At 36.9% G+C, this 19,664-nt stretch overlaps 1 protein-coding gene across 13 annotated transcripts in view; it reads left to right on the forward strand.

Moving 5' to 3' along the window:
* The window catches only part of DLG2 (discs large MAGUK scaffold protein 2), a 2,236,304-nt gene that overhangs the window by 284,775 nt on the left and 1,931,865 nt on the right, over positions 1 to 19,664 (forward strand). For all 13 annotated transcript variants that reach the window (XM_043451476.1, XM_043451478.1, XM_043451480.1 and 10 more), the window contains one exon: positions 15,638 to 15,783. In XM_043451476.1, the coding sequence (XP_043307411.1) occupies positions 15,638 to 15,783 (146 nt within the window). The remainder of the gene's footprint in view (positions 1 to 15,637; positions 15,784 to 19,664) is intronic.

A 19,664-nucleotide genomic window follows, 5' to 3' on the forward strand; every position in this document is an offset into this window, starting at 1 on the left:
AATGATATTTTAGTCATGTGTTTATAATAAGATATGCTTGTTTTAGCACTGATATCATTCAATTAACCCCTGTATTCCAGTAGGCATATTACCGAGCACATTGTAGCAAAAAGGCTGTGGCTTTTGTGTCAAATCTAGATTCCAGTCCTAGTCTGGCTGCCACACAGCCCTGTGACCTTGAGTAAGTCTCAGTTTCTCCATCTTTAAAATAGGTGTGGAGAAAAGGGAGCCCTCTTACACTGTCGGTGGGAATGCAAACTAGTACAGCCACTATGGAGAACAGTGTGGAGATTTCTTAAAAAACTGGAAATAGAACTTCCATATGACCCAGAAATCCCACTTCTGGGCATACACACCGAGGAAACCAGATCTGAAAGAGACATGTGCACCCCAATGTTCATCACAGCACTGTTTATAATAGCCAGGACATGGAAGCAACCTAGATGCCCATCAGCAGACGAATGGATAAGGAAGCTGTGGTACATATACACCATGGAATATTACTCAGCCATTAAAAAGAATTCATTTGAATCAGTTCTAATGAGATGGATGAAACTGGAGCCCATTATACAGAGTGAAGTAAGCCAGAAAGATAAAGACCAATACAGTATACTAACGCATATATGTGGAATTTAGAAAGATGGTAACGATAACCCTATATGCAAAACAGAAAAAGAGACACAGATGTACAGAACAGACTTTTGGACTCTGTGGGAGAAGGCGAGGGTGGGATGTTTAGAGAGAACAGCATTGAAACATGTATATTATCAAGGGTGAAACAGATCACCAGCCCAGGCTGGATACATGAGACAAGTGCTCGGGCCTGGTGCACTGGGAAAACCCAGAGGGATCGGGTGGAGAGGGAGGTGGGAGGGGGCGTCGGGATGGGGAACACATGTAAATCCATGGCTGATTCATGTCAATGTATGGCAGAAACCACTGCAATATTGTAAAGTAACTAGCCTCCAACTAATAAAAATAAATGGGAAAAAAATAGGTGGAATAATAATAATGCCTCATAGTATGATGGCAAAGACTAAGTGAAATAAATGATGCTTTAAAGTGTGGCTGCCTAACATATGGTAGAGAAGTGGCAAATGCTAATTTCTTCCTTTCCTCCTTTAATACACAAAATCAATACTTTATCACAGATTGGAGGATACATGGCAGCGGGGAGAGAATGTGGAATTTATTTAAAAATATGTAGTTTAAAACTAAACTCATGCAAGTATAGTTACTTATCTTCCTAAGATTTGTAAGTTTACATGGTAAACCTTTGTGAGGTTAAAAAGGATGCAAAGCATTCCTTTATCTTGGATGATCAATGTGAAATTGATGTTTAATTATCTTTTAGATATAGAATAAGACACACCTGGTGGTGATTTGGGAGTAAAGCATGTCCGCGTTGCTGCTGGGAATAAAGAATGTCTTCTGTCTCTAAGGCTCCTCACATCTTCTTCCAGCTTCCCTGCTCACATCTTGCCTACCCTGGGTTCAGCGACCAGTGAGATTTAGCAAGACAATTGGGTAGTCAACAGGATAGGATACCCAGCAGGTAGGGGAGCCTGAGGCTCCACAGAAAGCAGCGTCTGCATGTGCTGGAGCAAGAAATGAGTGGCCTTGATGAACCTAGCACCTCGGACAGTGAAATAATAAAGGATGATGATGATGTGGGCTGTGACCCTGAAGATACAGACCTGTGATGTGGGCTGTGAATGCCACAAAAATCCCCTCTTGGAAGTGGTGGGTCTGGCGCCTGTGGCGGGGGGGGGGGGGGGGGGGGGGCGGTTTGCAGGTCCTTACTGAGAGAAGTAGAGGAACTATAAAGAAAGCTGAACCCCGAGGAATTGATGCTTTTGAACTGTGGTGCTGGAGAAGACTCTTGAGAGTCCCTTGGACAGGAAGGAGATCAAACCAGTCCATCCTAAGGGAAATCAGTTCTGAGTATTCACTGGAAGGACAGATGCCGAAGCTGAAATTCCCAATACTTTGGCCACCTGATGTGAAGAACTGACTCATTGGAAAAGACCCTGATTCTGGGAAAGATTGAGGGCAGGAGGAGAAGGGGACGGCAGAGAATGAGATGGTTGGATGGCATCAGTGACTCGATGGACATGAGTTTGAATAAGCTCTGGGAGCTGGTAATGGACAGGGAAGCCTGGTGTGCTGCAGTCCATGGGTTTGCAAGGAGTCGGACACGACTGAGCGACTGAACTGAGCTGAACTGAAGAGGGATGGCATGTGAGAGGTGGTTTTGAAAGCGTGAAGACCCCGAAGGGGTCCCATCCCCTTCGGGCCCCATCCAGGTTACACAGATGCAAATGTGGGCTGATTTGTGACTGTAAAGGCTGTGTTCTGTGATGTAGATTTAGAATAGTATCTTGTAAAGGCTGTATCCTATGAGAACAATGTACTGTAAAGGCTGTGTCCCGCGATGTAGACTTAGAACCTCGTCTGTAAAGGCTGTGTCCTCTACTACTGTTGCTCCGAGGGTCAGCGTTACTCGCCAGAGGAACTTTGCGGAAGATATTCATGTGGACTGTGAGGTGAGAGAGCCCGAAGGAGTGGAATGTAGGAAGAGAGCAGTTGGCCAGGTGGCGGTGCTCAAGGCCTCTCGCCCTTCTCCACGCGTGCCCTACCAATGGGGTCATTTGTGGCGCTGCGCATGCGCACCGTGGTGTGCGTCTACATAAGGACCTTCTGAAGAGCTCTTGTCAGGTCAGGGTCGAGGTGAGTTCAGTTGCATAGTCGTCATTCCTGCTGTGTCAGCCATCAGAGAATAAAGATGTCCGTCTTGCTGCTTCGAATAAAGAAAGTCTGCAGTTCCTACTGCTCTGCGCGTCTTCTTCCAGCTTCCCCACCGTGCCTGCCCTGGGTTCAGCGAACAGTGAGATACAGCAAGACACCGGTGCTATACTGTGTGTCCTCATTAGTTACCTACTTTATACATAGTATCAGTAATGTGTGTATGTTAATCTCAAGCTCCCAATTCCTCCCCACCTCCATTCCCCCTTGGTATCCATATATTTGTTCTCTGCGTCTGAGTCTCTGCTTTGCAGACAATACCATCTACACCATTTTTTGAGATTCCACATATATGGATTAATATATATTTGTTTTTCTGACTTAACTTCATTCCGTGTGGCACTCTGTAGGTCCATCCATGTCTCTATGAATGACTCAGTTTTGTTCCTTTTTATGGCTGAGTAATACTCAGTGTTTTGGTGGGAAAAACTGAGGCTTAAAAATTTTAAATGTCCTCCCACAGGTCACACATTCAGGTAAGTGGCAGAGTCAGGGCCTGACTTAAGCACTTCTAGATTGCTCTACCGCTTCACTTATGCACAACTGATATGCCTCTCCTGTCACATTCTGCACTTTATACTTTGTTCCTCTTTGAGTCATTTTCCTCTGCATATTTCATAAAATGTTCCTGGATATTTCTCAGTGCTATACTTATCCCTAATGTCTCCTAGTCACCTTCCAGTCTTCTAAAACTTTATCTTTTGATACAATTTCAAGCCTATGTAAAAGTTGCAAGAGTTGTACAGGGAGCTTCTTTATCTTTACTTAGAGTCACCAATTGTTTACATTTTGTCTTATTCAATTTATCTTTCTTTAGCTATGTGTGTCTCTCATCCTTTCTATATTTATATGCATAATACTTATATGTACATATTTTTATTGAACCATTTGAGAATGATTTGGGGACCTCAGGCTCCTTTATCACTAAATAATTCAATGTATATTTCCTAAAAATGAGAGTATTTTCTTAAATAATGCGGTTATCAAAATCAGGAAATTTAACATTATACAATACTGTTGTCTAATGCACAGTCTATATTCAGTTTCAGCAGTAGTCATCAAAATGTTTTTTATAGCTGTTTCCCTAGTCTAGGATCTAGCCAGGATCACACATTATACTTACTTGTCATGCCTTTTTAGTCCCCTTTTATTTTTCATCTTATTTTTTAAAACATTTTTATTGGAGTATAACTGATTTACAATGTTGTGCCTTTCTGCTCTACAGCCAAGTGAATCAGTTATGCACATACATATATCTACTCTTTAGATTCTTTTCCCATATAGGTCATTACATAGTATTGAGTAGAGTTCCCTGTGTTATACAGTAAGTTCTTATTATGTAGTTTATATATAGTAGTGTTATGCATGTGTGTGTGTGCTCAGTCACTCAGTTGGGTCCGACTCTTTTGTGGCCCCTTGGTCTGTAGCTCTCTAGTCTCCTCTGGCGAGGAAATCTTGATGAGATTTCCCAGGCAAGAATGCAGGAGTGGGTTGCCATTTCCTTTTCCAGAGGATCTTCCCAACTTAAGGATCAAACCTGTGTCTCCTGCATCAGCAGGCAGATTCTTTGCTACTGTACCACCTGGGAAGCCCATATAGTAGTGTTTGTCGCCTTTAACCTGCAATTTCTTTAGCTGAATATTTTTGAAGATTACAGGTCAGATGTTTTGTAGACTGTCCTATGATTCGGTTTCATCTCGCATTTTCTAACGATTGGATTCAGTTTATGCACTTTGCGGGGGAGTGACACAAATGGTGCTGTATCCATCTTGATGGCTGATAGTACGAGGCCCCCAGGGTCAGGTTGTTCTAATTTGTGGGGAGACAACTTGAGACTATGCAATGTTGTGTTCCTTGCCAAATTTTTACACACCAGTTGCAGCGTCCATTCTTGATTTTCTAATTCCATAATGTCTTCCATATTTATTAGCTGGAATTCTCCTATAAGGAAGAGATTTCCCTTCTCCTCCATTTAATCACTCATTTATTTTTATTAGGATGTACTCATATATTCTTATTTTCTTCAATATGTTATAATCTATTATGATTAATTTTAGATGAATTTTTGCTGGAGTATAGTTGCTTTATGATGTGTTAGTTTCTGCTGTACATCAAAGTGAATTAACTATATGTACACATATACCCCTCATTTTTGAATTTTCTTTGTATTTTATTACTATTAATTTATTTTAATGGTCAAGTTGTTTCAGATTTGGTTGGTAGGAGCCTCTTTAAAATGGGTTTCATGTCTTTTTGATCCTTTCCCATGATTTTTCGGGCTTCCCGGGTAGCTCAGCTGGTGTAGGATCCGCCTACAATGCAGGAGACCCCGGTTTGATTCCTGAGTCAGGAAGTTCCCCTGGAGAAGGGATAGACTACCCACCCCAGTGTCTTGGGCTTCCCTGGTGGGCTCAGATGGTAAAGAATTCACTCGCAATATGGGGGGCCTGGATTCTATCTCTGGGTTGAGAAGATCCCCTGGAGGAGGGCATGGCAACCCCCTCCGGTATTCTTGCCGGGAGAAGCCCCATGGGCAGGGGAGCCGGCAGGCTACAGTCCCTGGGACCCCACAGCCTCAGCCACAACTGCGTGAGTGAGCACAGCACAGGATTTTTCACCGCTTCTTACTCTGGTGAAACAGAAAGTCCCAGGTTCGTCTTATAGTTTCCCTGCTCTAGCTCTAGAGTGAGCCTTCATCCAAAAACCCTGGTTCCTTTTTGCAGAACAAAATATTTTGACACCAACATTCCCTCTCTCATCCCTTTTTTCCTTCCTCCCTCCTTTCCATTCTCGCTCTTTTCCGTTCTCTGCCTCCCTTTTCTGCCTCCCTCCCTCCTTCCTACTTTGCTTCCTTCCAATGTTTTGTCCAGGCATAGAAGAAGCCCAGTCATATCAGAACATTGTGGAAATGTGTTTGAGTCTTTAGTTTGCAAGCATTTCCTGAAGATCTGGTCTTGCTTCTTCAGTATATATTGGATTTGATCATATATTCATAGTAGTCCATGAACTCTGTGTTTGACATTCATCCCAAAAGAGTATGGGCTCTTTTGTCCCCTAACTTGGTGCTTGATTGGTACCTATCGTTGATGTTGTTTTCACTCTTTTTTCTTGGCTCCAGAATTTAACTTACAGTTTCTTTTCATCCACATTTAACTTTAGCCCACGCCTCATTTTCATACTTATTCTTCTGGTCCCAGGTAATATCCTTAAAGAATCTTGACTGGCTGCCAACCTAAGATAGGACACTTACTCTGCTGATAAAGCCTTTATTAGAAATTCTGTTGCTGTGCCTCCGTGTCTAGTAGTTGGGCTCAAATGGAGCAAGGCAATGATGAGTTTTTACTTTGCAAAAGCATGGTATCTGGGTGCAACATAAGGATATTAGATGTGAGCATTTATCTGGCTCCCCAAATAGAACCAAATGTTGAGCAACGGTTAATGGAACACCAAGGTTGCACTTTGTAACATCTTTAAATATAGCAAAATCAACTGTGTTACACTTTTCGGCTGAATTCATAATCAGGTGTAAGTATGGAAAATTCTGCAGAGAAATGATATGCTGGAAACATATTTAAAACATATGTTTTAAAAGAAGGCACAGTTTACAAAGATTACCATCTCCTTATTGAAGCTGAATGTGAGAATCCTCAGCTGATTTCAGTGAATACTTGGGATTAAATAGCTTTGGTGAGTTATAACCATATCTTCTAATCACAAAAAACCAAATAAGCCAATAATAATGAGCTCCAAAGAGGTTTCTGATTGGCAGGCCGGAGTAGTGACTGTAATTCTTCCCTTGAATACTACGTCTAGGATCATGAAAGCTATGATTGGAAAGCAAAAAAGAGTCTCGAAGGATCTCGAAGGATCATTTGAAGAAATAGCACCATCACTGAAATAAGTATGTCATGTCAGATTGTCTCTGCCTGGAAAAAGATAAAATCTTTTGCGTATATGGGTTTTTAAGGGTGTGCTTAAAAAGACAGTCCTATTTACTATGGATTCCCTTAATGATGCTGTTGGACAATTGAAGACCCGGCTGTGCCAGAATCATCTTTTCGAAGGCCAGGTCTCATCATTATGGAACGTAGGTTGAAACAAAAGCAGGAGATTGGGCTGGATAGTGACTGACTCAGCAATCATTTAGAAGTTAATTGTCCCCGCCCCCCCCCCCCTCCGTTTTAATGCATCTTAAAGGCAGAGTACTGAAATATAGTTCCTTTTGAGTTTCTAGCTAATTGAATCTGAATCCATTAGTCAATAATGTTCACTAAGTAATTATTATTACTTTTTTCAATCAACAGAAGCCAATTTGCTTCTCTTGCTGGGATTTTCCCCAACCCCTCACTCTGAAAAAGAGTTGTAATAACTCAGTGAGGGATGTTTGAAGTGAGAGAATGAAGCCTTGGGTTCTAATCACAGAGGTGCTGTTTCTTAAGCACACTGTTACTGGTGAATCAGAAACCACTGACATCACGTGGGAGCTTGTTAGAACTGGAGATACAAGTTCCATTCCTGACTTTAATCATAATTTGCATTTTAACAAAATCTCCAGGTGATTGAGATTCATGTATATGTCAGAGATGGAAAAACACTCATTTGTAAATTTGACAGTAATTTATAGACTATTTAAAAAATAGCTGTGAGGTTAATATGGGTATGCCTTCAAGAATTGGAGAAATTTATTTAGAATGTATCCTTACAGGTGGCAAAAACTTTTTCATTTGAGGGAGGACAGTGCAAAATAAAAACTGCTAGCAGTTGTAATCAGGTAGTCAAGTCACATAGAAACATAATCCAAATAATGTGCAGGTTTTCTGCACTCCTGAGTGTGAAAAGATTTGACTTTATTCACTGATTTTTCTTCTTTTTGAGCTTTAATTAGAGAGGTAATGCAAATAAGCTGAAATTAGTAAGCCTTCATTGTGTGTTAGTGCAAAGAGTGATGCTAAATAATAGTAGAGAATATATGGCTGGTTCTGACATTGTCTTCATTCCTAAAGACCTTCATTACTGAAAAATTACTTATTGAATTGAAATGTTGAATTGAGAATAGATGGGTGAACAAGTACTTCTAATGTAAGGTAGAATAAAAAATAACTATTAAATAGATTTGAACATATTTTGTGGGAATGCGAGGAAAGAAGTGGCATTGTCTACCTTCCCCACCCCCCACAATTCCCAAAACAAACATTTTTCTTTTTCTTTTTAAACAGGATAAAAGCGTACAAATTTATTTAATGTAAGTTTTGCATGACATGAAGTCTTCATTAGGAAGTGAAAACCCACAGAAGCTGTTAGAACTGGGTATTTTATGCTGAATTAGATGAAGAGTAGACAGTCATGGAGGAAATGTAATAGTTAAGGAGTTAGGAGGCAATTGTAGCAAACTAGGAAAGACTTATCAAAAAGGCCTGTCTGGTTTCTCCCTGGCATCCCTTTATCTTCAGAGACAAACATTTTTCTTTACCGTGATTGCTATTTGGATGTTCTTACTCTCACAGGTCCTACTCAATTGAACTCACTTTTAGTAAGAAAAATTTCTATTCTGATGGCATTTCATGTTTAGATCTCTTACTTCCAATATCCTGTTTATAAAGGCATAGTACTGGGACAGGGTATTGCAAAGAGGTACCCAGAGAGAGGATTTTGATGTGTAGGAAAGGGCATCTGGGCCTCGGGAAGAGTCAGTTGGTTGGTAGTTGTGGTGGTGGGGATACAAGAGGGTGCCAAAAAGAGATGCCTGGAAAATGGCACACTTATATATGCCAGGTGTTAAAAAAAAAATACTATTAAGAAGTAAAATTTGACATTGGTTGCAGAATTAGCTTCCAATTTAAGTAATCTGTGACTTAAGACACCTTTCTTCCTCTCTAGTAGTTGCTTAGACAGGGAGTATAAATAGAAAAAAGAGTGAAATAGACCGAACACTTCATCAGGTTTAGGGTAATAAGTGAATTAAGATTTTCACATTAGGTATTAAAATACTGTCCATCGGGTTTTCCTACATGTTATCAGGTTACTGGTATCCTTTATGTGTCAAGGTGTAGCTTGTTGGTATGAATCTTTAACATTAATGTGATACATCTTCTTCTACTTCTGGATAATTTATACACCTAATATTTCAAAACTTGGCAACTTGCAAATGCTGCTTATGAAACAGTGTTTATATCCTTAAAATTGATGTAAAGAAAAAAAAACTCAAAATGTGACTACCTGCAAAAATTGTTTTATTCATTATGTCATTATTCTTTAGAAAATGTGTCTCTGCAGAAATCTTTATAGAAATTCTTTGTTTCTTTTTAATTAATACTTGAAACCAGGTAATGTAAACGTATCTTGTTTTGGGGATTTTACATTTAAAAAATTTCTATTCCACTCACTTTTGTCAACTCAATACCCTACCAACCCTTACAATACTCAAAAATATGGAAAGGATTTATATGATTTTTTATCTGTATGACTTTTACCTTCTGCTCTTACACATTTTACATACATGACTTCACAGCCTCTTTATTGCTAGTGGCAGAATAAGTTTGTAGTTGTGCATGAAATTTGAGAGTAACTTTTTAGAATATATCAGTATTTATGAAATACTCAAAATTTTTCTTCAGTATTTTAAAAAGTATAATATTTATACATGTAAAAGAGTGTATCTAATTTATATATAATATATATATATATATATATTTATATATATATATATATAGCATGATAATAAAATAAACATTTCTGAAATAAGCCCTCAGATCTGGAAATGAAATACCTATGTGTTCCTCCTTTATCCCATTTTCCTTCCCATTGCTTGCACTGTGGTAATTACAACTTTTCATGTGCTTCTTTGCTTTCATCTATTTTTTTTCACATATATTTGTATGAATCCCTGAAAATGTATAGCTTAGTTTTGCATGTTTTTGAACTTTACAAAAATATTTTTGTACTGAGACTTGCTTTTTTTCATTCAACATTATGTTTCTAAGATTTGTTCATGTTATTTCGTGATACTATAGTTCATTCATTTTGGCTGTTACATAAATTCCATTTTGAGAACATACCATATTTATCCACTTTTTTGATGGAGATTTTTTGCTAATTTTTTGCTCCCATAATCTGTGCTGCTATGAACATTTTGGGTTGTATCCTGATGTGCATGTGTAAGAGTTTATCTGTAATATATACTGAGTAGTAGAAATGCTGGATTACAGGGAAGAAAAGGGTGAATTTTACAAGACAATACAAGATTATTTTCTAAAGTGGTCATGGCAATTCAGACTCACCAGGAATAAATGTTACCGTTCATTCATAGATTTTTTTTTCTTTTTTTTAATTGAAATATAGTTGACATGTGCTGTGCTGTCGTTTCAGTCATGTCCGACTCTTTGTGACCCTATGAACTGTAGCCCACCAGTCTCTGTCCATGGGAGTCTTGAGGCAAGAATACTGGAGTGGGTTGCCATGCTCTCCTCCAGGGGATCTTCCAGATCCAGGGATCAAACCTGCAAGTCTTATGTCTCCTGCATTGGCAGGCAGGCTCTTTACCCCTAGTGCCACCTGGGAAGCCCACAGTTGACGTATAATATTATACGTTACAGGTATACAATGTAGTGATTCATAATTTTTAAAGATTGTACTTATTTATAATTATCAAATATTGTCTATATTGCAAGTGGTGTACAATGTATCCTTGTAGCTTATTTTATACCTAATGATCTATATCTCTTAATATCCTACTCATATATTGCCCCTCTCCTCTTCCCATTCCCCACTGCTAAGTACTAGTTTGTTCTCTATATCTGAGAGTGAATAAACTTACCTAAGGAGGTAAAACATCTGTACTTGGAAAATTATCGGGTACTGTTGAAAGAAACTGAAAGTTACTCATACAGATGGAAGGACCTACAGGAAGCAACAGTTAGAACTGGACATGGAACAACAGACTGGTTCCAAATAGGAAAAGGAGTACGTCAAGGCTGTATATTGTCACCCTGCTTATTTAACTTATATGCAGAGTATATCATGAGAAACACTGGGCTGGAAGAAGCACAAGCTGGAATCTAGATTGCCGGGAGAAATAACAATAACCTCAGATATGTGGATGACACCACCCTTATGGCAGAAAGTGAAGAGGAACTAAAAAACCTCTTGATGAAAGTGAAAGAGGAGAGTGAAAAAGTTGGCTTAAAGCTTAACATTCAGAAAACTAAAATCATGGCATCTGGTCCCATCGCTTCATGGCAAATAGATGGGAAAACAGTGGAAACAGTGTCAGACTTTATTTTGGGGGGCTCCAAAATCACTGCAGATGGTGACTGCAGCCATGAAATTAAAAGACGCTTACTCCTTGGAAGGAATGTTATGACCAACCTAGACAGCATATTAAAAAGCAGAGACATTACTTTGCCAACAAAAGTCCATCTGGTCAAGGCTATGGTTTTTCCAGTGGTCATGTATGGATATGAGAGTTGGACTATAAAGAAAGTTGAGTGCTGAAAAGTTGATGCTTTTGAACTGTGGTGTTGGAGAAGACTCTTGAGAGTCCCTTGGACTGCAAGGAGATCCAACTAGTCCATCCTAAAGGAGATCAGTTGCGGGTGTTCATTGGAAGGACTGATGCTGAAGCTGAAACTCCAGTACTTTGGCCACCTCATGCGAAGAGTTGACTCTTTGGAAAAAACCCTGATGCTGGGAGGATTGGGGGCAGGAGGAGAAGGGGGTGACAGAGGATGAGATGGCTGGATGGTATCGCCAACTCAATGGACATGAGTTTGAGTAAACTCCGGGAGTTGATGATGGACAGGGAGGCCTGGCGTGCTGCGATTCATGGGGTCACAAAGAGTCGGACATGACTGAGCGACTGAACTGAACTGAACTGTGTTCTTGGATTGGAAGAATTAACCTTGTTAAAATGACCATACGACCCAAGACAATGTACAGATTCAATGCAATCCCTATCAAAATCCAATGGCATTTTTCACAGAACTTGAACAGATAATTTTAAAATTTGTATGGAAACACACAGACACACACAACATTATAGCCAAAATAATCATAAACACTAATAGAGCTGGAGGAAATAGTCTCCCTGACTTCAAGATATACTAAGCTACAGTAATATATTAGCCAATATTATTGGTGTAGGTGGTGTTTGGTTATGATCTTAATTTGTATTTATGATCATGAATGAGATTGAGAATCGTTTCCCTTATCAGATTTATCAGTGATACATGTTTGCTGTTAAATATCCTGTTTATATTTTCCCACCCATTTTTTTTCTTTTGGTTTGTATGTCTCTTCCTTTTTGGTTTTTACACACCCGGATACTGTCCCTTTGCCTGTATGATATGAAAAAAACTTCTCTCAGTTGCATCTTATTTTTTTTACTTTCTTTATTGAGGTGTAATTGATACATAATAAACTGCACATATGTCAAGCAATGATTTAATGTTTTGATATATGCACACACTCCTTTATAAACTCTCCCACTCACCCTTTCTTGCCAAACCTCACAGTCTTATTCCCAGGCAACTACAGAATTGTTTTGTCAATATAGATTAGTTTGCATTTTCTAGAATTTTATATAACTGGTATTATAAAAGATGCATTCATTTTTCTCTGACTTCTTTTACTTGGCATTATTTTGAAATTCATCCGTGTTGTGTGTATCAATCGTTTGCTTTTTTTTTTTATTGATGAGTAGTCTTCCATTGTATGGGTATACTACAGTTTGTTTATTCATTGATTTATTGATGGACACTTGGATTGTTTTCAAATTTGACTTTTGACATGAATATATATTTCCTTCTCCTTAGATAAGTATCTAGATCAGTGATAGCTGGATTATATAGTAGCTATATGTTTAACTTTTTAAGTAATTGCTGAACTTTTTCAAACTGGTTGTACTGTTTTCCATACTAATCATCAGCGATTGAAAGTTCTAGTTCTTTAGGATCACTGTCAGTTCTTGAGATGATCAGTGTTTAAAATTTTAAACCAGTTTAATAAATATGTAGTGAAAATGTGTAGTATCTCATTATGGTTTAAAATTTTTCTTTCCCTAGTGATTAATGATGTTGAATATCTTTCCATGTGCTTATCTGCTACCTCTTACTTTCTTGGTGAAGTGCCTGGTCAAATCTTTTACCATTTTTCTATCGGATTCGTTGCCTTCTTTTTGTTTTGAGAATTCTTTATGTATTCTAGGTGCAAACTTAAAAAAAAGTTAAGATATGTGATTTGCAATGGAATGCAGTCCCCTTGTAATAGTTTTCTTTCAAGATTTTTAAGTCGTTCTTCTGTCATCCAGCCTCCATTATTGCTACTGAGAATTCTGATTAATCTTTTCTGTGTGACTGCTTTTAAGATCTCTGCTTTGTCTTTGGTGTTCTGCTTATTATGCTGTGTCTAGGCCTAGGCATTGTTGTTAGTTGCTCAGTCGTGTCTGACTCTTTGCAACCCCGTGGACTGCAGGATGCCAGGCTTCCCTGTCCTTCACCATCTCCCAGAGCTTGCTCAAACTCATGTCCATTGAGTCAGTGATACCATCCAACCATCTTGTTCTCTGTTGTCCCCTTCTCCTTTAGCCTTCCATCTTTCCCAGTATCAAGGTCTTTTCTAATGAGTTGGCTCTTTGCATCAGGTTGCCAGAGTAGCTTTTGTTTATTCTTTTTTTTTAATAAACTGTTACTTTCAGGACTAGAGAATTCATATTTTTATAAATTCTAAAAATTTGATATCTGTAGCCTTTAAATGTCATTTGTTATTTATTTTATTTTTCCCCTGAAGACATCTAATAGAAAAGCAATGGACCTTCTTATCTATCCTCTGTATATTCTAATATTTCTCTCACATTTTCCATTCTGTTTTCTCTTATGTTGCATTCTGGGTAATATCTTTGGGTATATTTTCCAGTTCTGCTTTGTTTAGTCTGCTGTTTAACCCATCCATTGTATATTTTTAAATAATGACATATTTTCTTTCATTCATTCATACCAATATAGATTCTTGGACATTTATTTTATATTTTCGATATAATCCAATCCTATGTTACATATATATTTACTCAGATTGCTTCAGTTTTGGCCATGTATGGCTGCTCTTTCATGTAACTTTTGTGTTGTTTTGACATGCCCTATTGTAGCAAAATTTTTAAAATTTGGGTTGGGGAGCTTATTCTCAAGATACTCCAGGATCATCTTGTTATATTTTCTGCCCCAGTAGTAGGATCAACCATTTTCCTCCGAAGCTCTGGTTTCCTTTATTGAAACCAAGATCTGGTTCCTGTGTGTGCCAGTTGCTGTTGGAGTGTTATTGCTGCTAGGCCCTCTCAATCTAGAAAAATATGGCAGCTAGGAAATATTAATACACATATTTGATTTCTATTTCTATTCATATTTTCTTTATTTCTATCCTTCTCTCCCTCCTTCCCTTCTTTCCTTCCAAACTTTTGAATTCATATAGATACTCCCAATTCTAACTTAATACCAACTGTACTTATTCATTACCCTCTGCCATTTGTTAGAGAATGCTATATAGAGGCTAAAGTCATTATTGTAGGCCCTTTCATCAGACAGGGTGAGGGAATATGTGTTTTTATAGTCAGATATGACTGAGCAAATGAACAATAACAAATACTAACCTGTATATATGCATATGTGTAAGTATTTCTATATATCCATTTGTATTTCTATTAAGCTAAAAGGAGTTTATAATGATTTCTTTCATCCAAAATCATATGACTCATTGTTCAATACCCTACCCACCCACTTTTTTGTTTGTAACTTCCTACTCCAACAGTGAGAAACCTGGGTCCTACCATCTACCATCCATTTACTTAATTGTTCAATTCTGGTTATATACATACAGTGACTTCGAATTTGTTGACTTGTACTCCATGAGAGACAAATTTACCAACTAGAGTGTAGACTGAGATGCTTTTGTGTGTTTCTTTGCGTTTGGTTTTACAGTCTCTACTCATATTCAGGTCATCACCTTTTTCTCCTGCTGCCTTCAGTGAGGTTATTTCATTCATCTGTGATCTAGTTAGATTCTTCTGTCACAGTCTGCTTTTCATCTTGGAATTCCCTGGCCTCCTAAATGATTTTTAAAATTTGCATGTGTTATGGTTTATTGTTTGTGCCGTAAAATTCTTTGGATTTTGACAGATGCTTCCTGTTAGGTGCCAACCAATATAGTATCATTACAGAATATTTTCATCACTTTGTGCTTTACCTATTCACCCCTCCTCCCATCTCCTAGAACTTCTGGAAATCACTGATAGTTTTATTGTCTCTTTAGTTGTTTTTTTTTTTTTTCCAAAAATTATATAAATGGAATCCTATAATATGGAGCCTAGCTACATGCCTGGCTCTTTTAAACTTACATTTAAGACTCATCCATGTTTTTACATAGTTTGGTAACTCATTCCTTGCTATTGTTAAATAGTAAATTCCTTACTGTTGTTAAATACTACTTACTAATAGTATCCATTTATCCATTCACTAATTGAAGGACATCTTGATTACTTCTAATTTTTGCAATTCTAAATAAAGTTGCTATAAGAATTCTCATACAGGTAAAAATTCAACTTTTAAGATTTCTTCTATTTTTCTTGTTTTTCTTTGCACACATATTTATGTAGTTCTTTTTTATTAATTAATGTATTTATTTTTGGCTGCACTGCATTTCATTGCTGTGCCCAGGCTTTTTCTAGTTGCAGCAAATGGTTGCAGTGGTTTCTTTTAATTAGCAAAATCTTCCATATACTCATGCATTAAGAAGCTACCTATGAGGTCATACATAACATGTTGACTTTTCTCTTGCATTTTCTTTACAGATATTCAAGAATTTTATGAGGTAACACTGCTAAATTCTCAAAAAAGTTGTGAGCAGAAGATAGAAGAAGCCAATCAAATTGCACAGAAATGGGAGAAGTCATCCCTTCTTGCTTCATGCCATGACAACCTTCAAAAGTCTGCAGAGGTACATTATTTAAAGTTTTGAATGTACTAAATATTTATTTATACCAGTAAATACCAAAATTATTTATACCAGTAAAAAAGTAGTAGTTGTTAGTAGTGGTAGTTTTAGTGGTAGTAATCATTATAAACAAACATTATCAAACAATGATAATAGAAACTTAGTTACATACTATACTGCCAGTATTACATACCAACATTACATACCATACTGTATATAATATTTGCATATGAAAATTCAGACTTTGCCAAAAGATAAATAGGAAAACATGGTTCTTCATGTTGTGTAAGTGAGTTCTGTCATGAATATTGTCATTGTTTGAGCTGACTCAAGTATCAGGCATTCTGGAATTTCAAAATGAGTGCTGATGCAATGCGGGAAGGAGACAGACAGTGAGGTTGGAGAGTGTGCTCTAAGACTGTGATCTCTGTAGTAGGGTCATGTATCCTGGGGCAAATAAAATGATTGATTGGGATATAGGAACAAAATAATAGAACTCTCATTTATATTGCTTTTTATTACATTCTTTACAATCTTTTATATTTAGATAATTTACAACATATTAACAGTCATACATGTACATTTAAGAATAAATATAAAGCTATTAAAATTGTATATGCTCAAATGGTTTTTTGTGGATGGGATCATGGGATCGAAAGTTTGAAGACTACTGTTGGGCTTAGCAGTTACTAAGGCGAGTTGAGGTCTGCCTCGTTTCCATAGCCTGGGGCAGTATGGTGGCAGGAACTGATCAGTGATGTCTGTAAGGGGCAGTTGGTACTTACACACACACACACAATCTGTCACAATTGGGGTTGTGGAGCTGATTTGGAAACTTCATTGAATCCTAGTGCTAAGCAATAGCACTTTGATTGCTGAGTCTTTGAATTGTTAAATTTGAGACCTGTGATACACTTTCCAGCCTGCTCAGAACTGATTTGGAAACTAGGTAAGACTGAAGTTAACGATCACCTTGATTCCTTGAAGAATAAGTTAACAGTGACAGTAATGTGTCAATGCATGGATACCTACTATGTCAAGTTTATAAAGTACTTAAAAGCGTTACTACATCTTAATTTCAATACCTAGAAGTAACTTGACTTCTTAATCTTTTTTTCTGTACAAATATATGTATGGAAAACTAGGACAACAGCTTGTAGGGTGTGTTCATGACTTTTTAAATTGAATGTTGTACTAATAGTATTTATCCATATAGCATCAATAAATATTTTTGAAAATATTTTAATGACTATGCAGTATTCTACCATTTGGAACTTACTTAAGCAGTTCTCCATTAAAAATTGAGGCTTGGAGAAGGGAATGGCAACCCACTCCAGTATTCCTGCCTGGGAAATCCCATGGACAGAGGAGCCTGGCGGGCTACAGTCCAGGGGGTCACCAAGAGAAAAAAAAAAAAAAATGAGGGTATCTCCAGTTTTGTGCTGTGAGTAATATGTAATGGCCATCTGTGTATGTAAACCCTTGTGTTTTTTCCAGTTATTTCATTAGGGTTGATTTTCTTAAATGAAACTATTGAGGCCAAGGATATTGACGTTTTTAAGGCTCTTGTTACACGTTGTCAAAATGCTCTGCAGAAGTGCTATGAGCAATGTTAGAAAAGACAAATTTACCTATATTCTTAGTAGCATTAGTTATTTAAAATATTTGTCAAATTAAAAGATAAAATTTGTTACTTAATGCTTTATGTTGCAATTATTTATTATTGAGACTGACCTGTATTTTCTTGTGGTTATTGGCTTGTATTTGTTTTGTGATTTATTCAAGTTCTTTGTCCATTTTTCTAAGTAGTGTTAGAATTCTTATGGTTTTATAAGAGCATTTTATTTACGAACTATGTCATCTTGCAGTATTTCTAGTTTGTTGATTACTGATAATTTTACTTATAGGCTTTTTGGCATTCAAACTATTTAAAATTTTTATTTGATAAAATTGAGCACATTTTTTGTTTTTATTCTTCTTTCTTTGCTTTTGCTTCTCCATTTCAGGATTAGTTAACTGTTCTATTTCGTTGTAGTCTTTTACTGCTTTGATATTTGTTCTTTTTGAATTTTTAAAAATTATTTTTAGTAAATTTCTAGATGCGTAGTCCAGGACATATACCTAGTTTTGCATAAAATATCAAAGATATGCTAAAGTTCCTTTTTTAAAAAGAACTTTCTTGTTTTTGCATGTCTCCTCTTTTACTTGCTTCCTTCCTATGTTGCTTTAGCTCTACCCTCCCCATGTACAAGGTAACCCATCTTAATAACTTAGTGTGTTTAATCCTTCTTCAGTCATGTAATATGTATTCATATATAAATATGTATTTATATATAAATTATATGTTTATATGTACATATATCCATACTGAAACATGCACACATATATACACATAGAATTTTGCACAATAATGTTTTCTCAAAAAACTCAATTTTTTTTTTTTTTTATATTATTTGACTGCCTCTTCAACTTGTCTGGCATAGCTTTCATTCATTGTTCTCATGGATGCATAATTTCATAGTGTGAATATGTTTTCAGTCATTCCCCTTAATGGTAATTTACTGTTTCCAGGTTTCTGCCATTATAAATAGTGCTGCAATCTGATGATTGCATGTACAGTCAAACTTACTGATGCTTTTTGTATCTATAGGATAGATTCTCAGGGATGGTATTATTGGCTTCATGTATGTATATTTTTAATTTAAATAATGTTGCTGGACTGATTTCACCTTTCACATTTCTGCTGACACTGCATGTTGGTACAACTTAACCTCACATCCTTCACAGCAGAAGGTGTTACTGCTCTTCTTAATTCTTGCCAGTTTAATAAGCTTAGTTCATTTTTAACATAATTTCCAGTTCCCAGACTATTGGTGAATTTGAGCATTGTTTCATATGTTTGTTGGGTATTTTAATCTGCTATTCTATGAATTTATTCATATTCTTTTTCTCATTTTTCTATTGTGTATCTCTGTTTATTTTTGTGGGATTTTTGTATATTCAAATTATTCAATTTAGACAATATTGCTGTTTATAGATTTTCTTAGGGATAAATGTTTTCCACGAATTGATATATACATGTAATGCCTTTGTTTTATGATTAGTCTCCTTTCAACAAATACATCAGCTAGAAAACTTATTAAAATAAAACCTTTAGGCTGTTTATTCAGCAGTTATCTATAAGATTATTTGATTGAGTTGATATAAATCAGGATTTATAATTGGTTTATGAACCAATGCCAGCAATATAAGGAAGAATAATGAGAAAAAATTCACTTGGGAATTAGACTTATTCATTTTCAACATCAAAATGAAGATGGGCAAAATATACTTAATATGATACAGGTTTTTCCACATTCAATTTTAGCATTTCTTTTAATGCAATTCAGCATATCTTATAATCCCCTGTTGGAAAGTTCTCAGTCTATAGTGATTTGGATATTGGCCAGTTATATCCAAAATATATGAACATGAACACAGATTAACTCCAGTCAGTATGCTTCTTAGGTGAGTCTGATTGATTGCTCTTCCTTCATGGGGTGTATGAGGCAAAATGACAGGTCTTACTGAAGATGGAAGTGGGAGAGGGGTAAAGTATCTTTATTTGGGGTTTCTGTGACCTGCCCCAGGATAACTGAGGATCTTGCCCTGTGGGGGTCAGCTTTCCAAAAGCTAGGTTTGGAAAGTGAGTCCAAATTAAATTGATGCTAAAATAGTCTAAGTGAAGAATAGCAATTGAGAAATGGAAGGGAAAATGGAATTCACAATCAGAAAAGCTTAGACTAACATTAGGTATATGCTGAGGATAGAGTGAAAATACTTGTCATACTTTTTAATTCTCACTTTCTATCCCCTCCTGAGAACAAACGGAGTTTATTTAAAGC

The sequence above is a fragment of the Cervus canadensis genome, chromosome 29 (genome assembly GCF_019320065.1).
Source record: "Cervus canadensis isolate Bull #8, Minnesota chromosome 29, ASM1932006v1, whole genome shotgun sequence".
NCBI classification, from domain to species: domain Eukaryota; kingdom Metazoa; phylum Chordata; class Mammalia; order Artiodactyla; family Cervidae; genus Cervus; species Cervus canadensis.